Consider the following 11,694-nt stretch of genomic DNA (forward strand, 5'->3'; position numbering starts at 1 on the left):
CAAGTAGGTGTATTTGCAAAAACGGAATCCATGAATAATGAGGATAACTCCCTATGGGACATCGGATTACAGTCTGTAACACTACAACTTGCAGACTTCGAAGTGTTTGTGAAAGTAGACTGAAAGCAGGAGGGTGTGTCTTCTCACTGAACATGTACATAAACAGCAAAAGGAACGTTTAAAGGTTTCCTGGGGCTTCTTGGGCCATTCACTAGATTTGATGACTTTGGACTCATGGAAAATGACGGTGAGCCTCAGAGTTGTAGTCAGCGTCTTTGAGAAGACGAAAACAAAACAGAGAAAACACACAATTCTGACTATTGGATTACATGGGAGTGTTGGTACATATTCCACACAGACATATATATACAAACACACAACTATACTTAAACGAAAAATAAACACTATGTATGGTTTTATGAAAGCAGTATAAGCCACAATAACGGAACAGTGAGGACACAAAAGAGGTTTCCAGGGAATCTCTGGGCGGGACGAGAAAACCAGATTCAAACAGGAGTTCCCTCCAGGCGCAGTCCTGAACGTGGTGGGCCCTGAGCGCCCCCTGGTGGTCCTTGGCGCCCATGCAGGGAGGTTTTTGTCTGGGCTCACTCTGACTTCCCCTCACTTTGTCCTTCGTACAGTAATACACAACCGTGTCCTCAGGTGTCACGCTGCTCAGTGAGAGAGAGACCTGGCTCTTGGAGGTGTCCCTGGTGATGCTGAGCCAGGATTTCAGGGCTGGGTTATAGCATGTGCTTCCACCACTACTTATTCCACCAACCCACTCCAGCGCCTTCCCTGGAGCTTGGCGGACCCAGTGTATACCATATCTGGTTAGTGAGAATCCAGAGACAGTGCAGGTGAGGGAGAGGGTCTGTGAGGGCTTCACCAGGCTGGGTCCCGACTCCTGCAGCTGCACCTGGGACAGGACCCCTGTGGACAGAGAGAAACACCGTGACTCACGGGCTCAGATGCTGCTTCCCCACGTGCCCATGTCTGATCCAGAGACACTCACCGCTGGGAGCTGACAGCACGAAGAGGAAGGTCCACAGTGGGCTCATCTTCGAGCAGATGAGAGTCACCGCTCCTGAAATCTCTTCAAGCCTGAGGAGGAGCCTGAATTTAAGTGACCTGGTGCTTTGTTTCCAGCCTGTGACCTGAGTGGATATTTGTATATGCGAGGGGCCTCTGCATAAAAACAGAAAACAAAGAAAGGAGGTCCTGTCTATGAGGCTCCCCCTGTGAGGAGGTGCTGACTGTGCCCTCAGAGAACTCAGTCCCCGCCTGAAGATCCCCTCCCCATGTCCCCGTACCTCAGTGTCCAGGAATGAAAGGATGTGGATGGGCTGGTCAGGAAAAAAGATGTGGTCAAATATCAAGCACAGATTTTGGGAAGAGAGTAGTCCCATGGAGGTTCATCTCTTCATTTGTCAAATAAACACCTCAGATTCAAAGTCTGCATACTTGTCAGAAACTCTTATTCACTGTTCTTTTCTGCTTTAGCTTATATTCATGAACAGTATATTAGAACAGGAGGGAAAGTATATATGGTAATTGCATTCAATTAAAAAAAAAAACTCGGTACAATTTAAATTTATCATAACTCCAAAGGATTTTTTATTTCCCTTAACAGACAAGGTCATTTCTTCATCTGAAGCAGTTTGAAATCAAGAGTTTCCCTGGAGGTGGGGTGTTCATAAGTACTAACCATCCAGTTAACTTTTTGGACAAAATAGTCATTTCTGCTGAGAAGCCCGTCTTCCCAGCATGGCTGACTTGCCCAGTGGGCTGTCTTGCATGATCCTCTGCACAACTGAGTGTCTGCAGGAACTTGTGAACCTCAGGACCTGTTTCTTGAGTGTGGACATTGAGAACTTTAAGGCTACCAATTACTAAGGTCAGACAGCGCCTGGGAGCTCCTCAGTGATCCAACATGCTGGGCAGGTGCCCTGGTCACTCTGCACAGACTCCCTGCTCCTCCAAGTGCTTATTTCTTCCTCTCTGTGTGCCTGCCGTGAGATGGGAGCTCAGGAAACATAGTCCCCACCACAGTGGTGAGAGGACATGCATGGTTCTCGGAGGTAATCCTTTACAGTGAATGGCGTGCAGAGTGTGAGGGCAGCATGGTCAGAGGAAAACCCCTCCTCTGGAAGCAGGTTCCCTTGAAAACCCCACTGAGAGCAGCTTTCCCGAGCCCAGGGTCTCCGTGTCCTGGACTGAGCCTGAGGTCCTCTGAGTCAGCAGTGCTGGAGAGCAGAGCTCAGCTCCCCCGTCTCCCTGTGGCCCTGAGGCTGTGGCCTCGCACCTGCATCCCGGCTGTGAGCATGTAGACCGGGGATGACGGTCGTCACCGCATGTCTGAACTTTAGATGGGTTTTCTGGGGGTGGTGAGTGCTGCCATCAGAGGTGTTATCGCTCCTGGAGCCAGAAAAGACCGGTGTGAGTCCCCAACTCTGACTGACACCCTGTCCGTGTGACCCTGGTCCACTCCTTCCTGAGATATCAACACTGCAGCTTTGGGGCAGGTCAGCTCTCCCCCAGCCCAGGGATCTCAGCTGAACACTGACTGAGGGAGAACCTACTGTTTATGAAAAGCCCTTTCTGGTCTGGCTTTGGCCATGACATTCCACACCAGCATGTCTTCTGTGCCAGATACCTTTTCTCGATACCTGAATGTGCCTGGGGAGAAGGCCCCACCTCACTCTGCCTCAGAATTTGTGGGGTCACTTGGCCGAGATGATATGCAACATGATCAAAACTCCTGAGGGTGACCCTGGATCTGTGGGCCTCTGGCATCCAGGTCACTGAGCTTCTAGATGTGTCCTCATCCCTTGGCTCAACAGCTTTGTCCATCATCAAAGCCAGTGGAGGCTTGTGTGCATCACCTAACAGGCTTTCCTCTCCTGCACTCTCTCTGAGTTGTGATTCCATTGGGTCACTTGTAAAATCCAAATATGCTTCTCATCTCACGGGACTGGAAGATTGCAGACCATATCCCCAGTCCACTGCCAGTTGGTCTATTATGGGGTTTAGTTTATGGCATTAGAATGGGAATCCCCAGAGAATCCCCAATAACTCCTCAGCCATGAGCAATAAGATGCTGGTACACACTCTGACCTGTTGAGTTCAGGGCTCTCTGGATAAGTGTTGTCTAGTAGCTTTGTGTGGAGTCTTTAGGGTTTTCTATCTACAGTGTTATATCTTCTGCATATAAAGCCAATTTTATCACTAAAATCTATGGTAGCACAGCAGTTCTAAGAGTAAAGTTTTTAACAATGCAGGCCTTCCTCAAGAAACTAGAAGTAAACAACCTAACTTACTCCCTAAAGGAATTAGAAAAAAGATCAAACAATACCCAGAGACAGTAGAAGGAAGGAAAGAACAGAAACCAGAGGAGAAATCAATGATATAGAGATGAACATAGTCATAGACATACACAAAGCAAGGAAAAAGATAAGTGAAACCAGAAGGTGTTTTTCTTTTTTCTTTTTGCAAGACAAACAATATTATAAATCTTTATCCATGCTCACCAAGAATAAGAAAAAAAAGTACTGGAATAAAATAAGAAATAGAAGAGGAGACATAGTAGTAAACAACTAATAGCACAGAGATACATAAAAATCACATGGGATTATTATAAACAGTTATGTGCCAGCAAATTGGACAATCTAGAAGAAATGGGCAAATTCCTCAACTGCAAAACCTTCAAAACTGAATCAAAATGGCACAGAGAACTTGAAAAGAGTGATTATTTTGTGTCTAAATTGAATTTTATAGTAATCATTTTACAAAGTTCCAGGAACAGACAATTTCTCTTAGGAATTCTACAAAACATACCTTTCAGAAATTTAAAGGCAAAAATTCTCAACAAAGTATTAGTAAATTATATTCAACAATGTATAGAAAGTATCCTACACCATCATATATTGTCTTTTACTTGAGGGTCTTGGTTCAACATTCACAATAACCTATATGATAAACCACGTACATATGGATATTTACCTTAAATGTAAAATGATTAATGCTCCAACCAAAAGATGTGGACTTTGCTGATTGAATGAAAACAAGACCAATACATGCTGTCTGGAAGAGATCTACCTCAGACCTATAGACACAAACAGATGGAAAGTGAGAGAATAGACAAGAATATTCCATGTAAATGGAAATGAAAGGAAACTGGAGTAGCAATTCTCATACCAGATAATATAGACTAAAATAGAGACTGTTACAAGAGTCAGGGAAGGACATAGTAATCTAAGAATCAGTCCAATAAAAAGACATAGAACTTGCAAATATACATGTGCCCAACATAGGTTTTACACTCTCAAATCCACCAGCAGGAAACGGGCTGGTGAAAGAGCTCAGCTTCAAACATGGACCACCTTCCACAAAAAGGAACGGAAAGTAAGGGGGCAGATCAACAGGCCCAGAGGCTGGAACAGGAGCCAAAGATTATTCCCTGACCTTGAAGCTTAGTAGAGTTTGCCTCAATGGATTTAAACACTGTCCAGGCCCAGTGGGGCATCCCTGGTGTCTCAGTGGTGAAGAATCTTCCTGCAATGTGTGATACACAGGAGACTCAGGTTTAATCCCTGGATTGGGAAGATTTCCTGGAGGAGGGCATGGAAATCCACTCCAGTGTTCTTGCCTGGAGAACCCCATGAGAAGAGAGACCTGGTGGGTTAGAGTTAGTAGGGTCACAAAGAGTCAGACGTGATTGAGGTGACCACACACACACACACACACACGCACTGGGGCCAGGGATCCTTTCTGACTTTCATTTATCCTTTTTACAGAAGGAAAATGTTTGTAGCTGAGATATGCCTCTCTTAGAGTTGCATTTTAGAAAGCAATTCATCACCCAAAACTGAGGTAGAGGATTAGATCTGGGATATGGGGTTGATGGTATTTAGACAAAATTTGCTCTTTATTCTTTAAGGGTTGACATTTTAGAGGCCTGCTGGGATTTGCTAAGTGTAATGGGCCTGCAGGATGGACACGAGGATGTGCAGGGCTAAAAGTGGACCGTGTGTGTTTGAATAATTCACTGAGTGAATGAATGTCATCCCACATGGCATAAGGGACTTTGGAAAATATGAGTAATTTAGAGGTCTAGAAATTTTGGATTTTCCTGGATTATCATGTGGCTCCAGTTGAAACCACAAAAGTGTTCATCAGAGGGAGGCCAAGAGCATCAGACCCTGGGAGAAGTGACCAGTGATGGAAGGTGTTTGCTGGGCTGTTCAGATGAAGGAAATGACTGAGAGCTAGGGATGCGGGCAGTGCAGCTCTAGACTGGATATGGCAAAAAAGCAGATTGTCCTTGACTTTATCCACTCAGAGGGCACAACATGAGCTCAGGTGGGCTGGTCTGTAAACAAGCCTTTATTTCCCACATTCCAAGAGGCTTGAAGGCCCAGGTTAACACCAGTGAGGCTGCCTTCTGGTGAAGGCCCCTTTCTGGTTCACACCTAGCACCTTCCTTCTGGGTCCCCACAAGGCAGAGGGGACAAGCATGTTCTCTGGGGATTTTTAGAGTGAATCAAACCCCATTTATGGAGACTCATGACCAAAGCACCTGACAAAGACCCCAATTTAACATCATTATTTTAGGTGTGCTGGAATTCCAAACATGAATTCTGGGGGCACAGAAGCAATCAGGGCACAGCACTCCCTGAGAGACTGAGGTGTGTGTGGTCCTGCCACACCTTGATTCAAATCCAGTGAAAATGATTTCAGACTCTGACCTGTGGGCTGAAAGGGAATAAGTGTGTGTTGATTTGAGCCCTGCATGTGTAGGAACTTGACACAATGGTCAGCAGAGTAATATGGGCTAGAACGTGAGTCTCACAACTGATGCTGAAGCTGAAACTGATACTTTGGCCACCTGATGTGAAGAGCTGACTCATTTGAAAAGATGTTGATGCTGGGAAAGTTTGAAGGTGGGAGAAGACGGGGACCACTGGGGATGAGATGGTTCTGAGGAAGTCTGTTCTTAGGCAGTTTGATGAGAAGTCCAGGGTCCCCAAGGAGAGAGGGCTCTGGGGTTCTTGAGGAGGAGATAAGGGGCTGGGATTCTCATGGAGGAGGAAAGGACAAACATTTTTTTTTTCTCTTCCTCTACATTCCTTAGTCTTAGTCACATAAAACATTTTTATCTTTAAGCCTGAAACTGATGATTAGACAACAAACAACTCAGCTTAAACTCTGTAATAAAGGTTATATAACAACTATATGCCTTGCTTGAGGACAGCTCCTCCTTCCTGAAAACCCTCTGGCTAATCGTGTTATCTTAAAATGTAAATTACAGGAGTGGGTCTAGTAAGATCTTTACAACCTCCAGACATTCTTTTGATTCATTGTAATAACTAATTAAAAGGTATATAACTCCATTGCTAACACTAGTGAGGGGGCACTCTTTCTGTCCCTTTCTGATGTCTATGTCAGAAGCTTTCTCCATCTCTTTTATAATTTCATAAAGGTTTATTACACCAAAACTCTGAGTGATCAAGCCTTGTCTCTGGCCCCGGATTGATTTCTTCTCCTCCAGGGGCCAAGAATTCCAGCCTCTTTCATGGTTCAGCAGCAGCCTTTCAGGTGGAGGAAACCACTGACTCAATGGACATGAGTTTGAGTAAACTCCGGGAGTTGGTGGTGGACAGGGAGGCCTGGCGTGCTGCAATCCATGGGGTCGCAAAGAGTCTGACATGACTGAGTGCCTAAAATGAACTGGAGATCCAGAACAAGACAAGCATGCCCTCTTTCATCACTGTTATTCAACATAGTTGTGGAGGTCCTAGCTACAGCAATCAGAGAAGAAAAAGAATAAAAAGAATCTAGATGGTAAAAGAAGAAGTAAAGTTCTCACTGTTTTCAGATGACCTGATGGTGTCCATAGGAAACCCTAAAGATAGTATCAGGAAATTGCAACAGCAAATTAGTGAATTTAGCAAAGTTGCAGGATACAAAGTGAATATACTGAAATCACTTGCATTTCTATATACTAACAATGAAAACTCAGGAAGAGAAATTAAGGAATCAATCCCATTCACCATTGCAACAAAAAGAATTAAATATCTAGGAATAAACTTACCTATGGAGACAAAAGAACTGTCCACAGAAAATTATAAGACACTGAAGAAAGAAATAAAAGATGACATAAATAGATGTAGAGATATTCCATGTTCCTGGGTAGGAAGAATCAGTATTATGAAAGTGACTATACTACCAAATGCAAACTACAGATTCAATGTGATCCCTATCAAATTACCAGGGATAGTTTCCACTGAATTAAAACTAAAATTTTCCCAATTCATATGGAAACACAAAAGACCCCAAATAGCCAAAGCAGTCTTGATAAAGAAGAATGGAGCGGGAGGAATCAACCTTCCTGATTTCAGATTATACTACAAAGCTACAGTCATCAAGACAGCATGGTCTGGCACAGAAACAGAAATATAGGCAAATGAAACAAGATAGAAAGCCCAGAAGTAAACCAATGCACCTAGGAGTACCTTATTTAAAAAAAATATGCAAGAACATACAATGGAGCAATGACAGTGTCTTCAATAAATGGTGCTTGGAAAACTGGACAGTTCAGTTCAGTTCAGTCACTCAGTCATGTCCGACTCTTTGCAACCCCACGGACCACAGCACACCAGGCCTCCCTGTCCATCACCAACTCCCAGAGCTTACACAAACTCATGTCCACCAAATTGGTCATGCCATCCAGCCATCTCATCCTCTGTAGTCCCCTGCTCCTCCTGCTCCTAATCCCTCCCAGCATCATGGTCTTTTCCAATGAGTCAGCTCTTCGCATGAGGTGGCCAAAGTATTGGAGTTTCAACTTCAACATCAGTCCTTCCAATGAACCTTCAGGACTGATTTCCTTCAGGATGTTCTTGGTGGATCTCCTTGCAGTCCAAGAGACTCTCATGAGTCTTCTCCAACACCATAATTCAAAAGCATCAATTCTTTGGTGCTCATCTTTCTTTATAGTCCAACTCTCACATCCATGCATGACTACTGGAAAAACCATAGCCTTGACTAGACGGACCTTTGTTGACTAAGTAATGCCTCTGCTTTTTAATATGCTATCTAAGTTGGTCATAACTTTTCTTCCAAAGAGTAAGTATCTTTTTATTTCATGGCTGCAGTCACCATCTGCAGTGATTTTGGAGCTCCCCAAAATAAAGTCTGCCACTGTTTCCACTGTTTCTCCATCTATGTCCCATGATGGGACCAGATTCCATGATCTTTTTTTTTCTAAATATTGAGCTTTAAGCCATCTTTTTCACTCTCCTCTTTCATTTTCATCAAGAGGCTCTTTACTTCTTCACTTTCTGCCATAAGGGTGGTGTCATCTGCATATCTGAGGTTATTGATATTTCTCCCAGCAATCTTGATTCAAGCTTTTGCTTCATCCAGCCCAGCATTTCTCATGATGTACTCTGCGTATAAGTTAAATAAGCAGGATGACAATATACAGCCTTGACATACTCCTTTTATTTGGAACCAGTCTGTTATTCCATGTCCAGTTTTAACTGTTGTTTCCTGACTTGCAAACAGATTTCTCAAGAGGCAGGGCGACAGACCGTGCAGAAGCACACCGGCTGCCACAGACTGCACAGAAAAGACCCTGATGCTGGGAAAGATTGAAGGCAGGAGGAGAAGGGAATGACAGAGGATGAGATGGTTGATGGCATCACTGACTCAATGGACATGAGTTTGAGTAAACATCAGAAGTTGATGATGAACAGGGAGGCCTGGCGTGCTGTGGTCCATGGGGTCACAAAGAGTCAGACACAACTGAGAGACTGAACTGAACTGTACTGAATGGAGAAACAGACAAAGAGAATAGACTTATGGACATGGGGATGGGGAGGAGAGGGTGAGATATATGGAAAGAGTAATATAGAAACTTACATTGTCATATGCAAAATACATAACCAATGGGTATTTGCTGTATGGCTCAAGAAACTCATATATGGGCTCTGTATCAACCTAGGGGCTAGGTTGGGGAGGGAGATGGGAGGGAGGTTCAAAAGGGAGGGGGTATATGTATACCTATGGCGGATTCATGTTGAGGTTTGACGGAAAACAACGAAAGTCTGTAAAGCACAAATCCTTCAATAAAAAAATTAACTAAAAAAATGATGGTGAAACTCAGAGTTGTATTGAGCCTCTTTGACAAGAAGAAAAATAAAACAGAAAATACACAATTCTTGAATATTGGATTACATGTGTGTGTTGGTACATATTCCACACAGACATATATATACAAACATACAAGTATACTTAAAAGAAAAATTAAAACTATGTATGGTTTTATGAAAGCAGTATAAGCCACAATAATGGAACAGTGAGGACACAAAAAAGAGAATCTCTGGGCGGTAGGAAAAAACCAGATTTAAACAGGAGTTCCCTCCCGGCGCCCCCGGGGCACCTGCTCCTGGGCGCAGTCCTGAACGTGGTGGGCCCTGAGCGCCCCCTGGTGGTCCTTGGCGCCCATGCAGGGAGGTTTCTGTCTGGGCTCACTCTGGCTTCCCCTCACTGTGTCTCTTGCACAGTAATACACGGCCGTGTCCTCAGGTGTCACGCTGCTCAGTGAGAGAGAGACCTGGCTCTTGGAGGTGTCCCTGGTGATGCTGAGCCGGGATTTCAGGGCTGGGTTATAGCATGTGCTTCCACAATAACCTATTGCACCCACCCACTCCAGCGCCTTCCCTGGAGCCTGGCGGACCCAGTGTACAGCATTGGTGCTTAATGAGAATCCAGAGACAGCGCAGGTGAGGGAGAGGGTCTGCGAGGGCTTCACCAGGCTGGGTCCCGACTCCTGCAGCTGCACCTGGGACAGGACCCCTGTGGACAGAGAGAAGCACGGTGACTCACGGGCTCAGAGGCAGCTTCCCCACGTGCCCATGTCTGATCCAGAGACACTCACCGCTGGGAGCTGACAGCACGAAGAGGAAGGTCCACAGTGGGCTCATCTTCGAGCAGATGAGAGTCACCGCTCCTGAAATCTCTTCAAGCCTGAGGAGGAGCCTGAATTTAAGTGACCTGGTGCTTTGTTTCCAGCCTGTGACCTGAGTGGATCTTTGCATGTGGGAGGGGCCTCTGCATAAAAAGCAGAAAGTAGTGAATGGAGGTCCCTGTCTCTGGGGATCCCCCTGTGAGGGGGTTGCTGACTGTGCCCTCAGAGAATTCAGACCCCTCCTGGGGATCCCTCCCAATATTTGGGGTCTTCTGTGTTCAGAAATGAAAGGATGTGGAAGGATTGGTCAGGAAAAACGATGTCAAATATCAGTCACAGATTTTGGGAAGAGAGTAATCACATGGACGCTAATCTCTTTAAATGTCACGTACTCACTGCAGATTCAAGGTCTGCATAGTTGTTAGAAACTCTTTTTTATTGTTCTTTCTGCATTAACTTATGTTAATGAAGAGGATATTAAAACATTGGAGGCAAAATGCTTGTAATAATTGCATTTACTTCAATAAAACTTGGTACAATTTAAATTTTATCATAATTCCCAAGGACCTATTATTTCCCTTCAGTGGTGAGGCCATTTCTTCATCTAAAACAGATTAAATTTAAGACATGCTCTGGAGGTGGGGTTGCTTATAACAACTAACCATGCAGCTAATTTAGTGGATAAAGCAGTCATTTCTTCAGAGATGCTCGTCTTCCCAGCATGGCTGACTTGCCAGTGGCCTGTCCTTCATTTTCCTGTGCAAAACTGAGTATCTGCAGGAATTCATGAACCTCAGGACCCCCTTCCTGAGGGTGGACATTGAGAACTTTAAGGCTACCAATTACTAAGGACAGACAGTGCCTGGGAGCTCATCAGTGCTCCAACATGCTGGGCAGGTGTCCTGGTCACTCTGCACAGACTTCCTCCTCCTCCAAGTGCTTATTTATTCCTCTCTGTGTCCCTGCCAGTGAGATGGGAGCTCAGGGAACATAGTTCCCACCACAGTGGGTGAGAAGACGTGCATGGTTCTTGGAGGTAAACCTACAGTGAATGCAATGCAGAGTGTGAGGGCTCATGGTCAGAGGAAAGCCCCTCGTCAGGAAGCAAGTTCCCTTGAAAACCCCACTGAGAGCAGCTTTCACGAGTCCTGGGTCTCTGTGTCCTCTAATGCCATAAACTAAACCCCCTAATAGACCAACTGGCAGTGGATTTGGGGATGTGGCCTGCAGTCTTCCAGTCCCATGAGGTGAGAAGCATATTTGGATTTTACAGATGGTTCAATGGGATCACAAGGTCAGAGAAAGTGCAGGAGAGAGCAAACCGTGTTAGGTGATGCACACAAGACTCCACTGGCTTTGATGATGGACGAAGGTGTTGAGCCAAGGGATGAGGACACATCTAGAAGCTCAGTGACCTGGATGCCAGAGGTCCACAGATCCAGGGTCACCCTCAGGAGTCCTGATCATAGTGCATACCATTTGGGACAAGTGATGCCACACACTCTGAGGCAGAGTGAGGTGGGACCTCTCCCCAGAGCACATTCAGGTGTCAGGAAATGGGATCTGGCACAGAAGACATGCTGGTGTGGAATGTCATGGCCAAAGCCAGACCAGAAAGGGCTTTTCATAGACAGTAAGTTCTACCTCAGTCAGTGTTCAGGTGAGATCCCTGTGCCGGGGAAGAGCTGACCTGCCCCAGACACGAAAGGGTGATGTCTCAG

General features: G+C 45.2%; 1 gene segment (V, D, J or C); it reads right to left on the minus strand.

Moving 5' to 3' along the window:
- Positions 1-4,367: 4,367 nt before the first annotated feature.
- On the minus strand, positions 4,368-10,006 carry LOC122454894. The segment is given in 3 exon segments: positions 4,368-4,382; positions 9,554-9,861; positions 9,944-10,006. Coding segments are annotated over 3 exon segments (369 nt in total).
- Positions 10,007-11,694: the final 1,688 nt, after the last annotated feature.

This window comes from Cervus canadensis, chromosome 17, assembly GCF_019320065.1.
Source record: "Cervus canadensis isolate Bull #8, Minnesota chromosome 17, ASM1932006v1, whole genome shotgun sequence".
In the NCBI taxonomy this organism is placed as follows: Eukaryota; Metazoa; Chordata; class Mammalia; order Artiodactyla; family Cervidae; genus Cervus; species Cervus canadensis.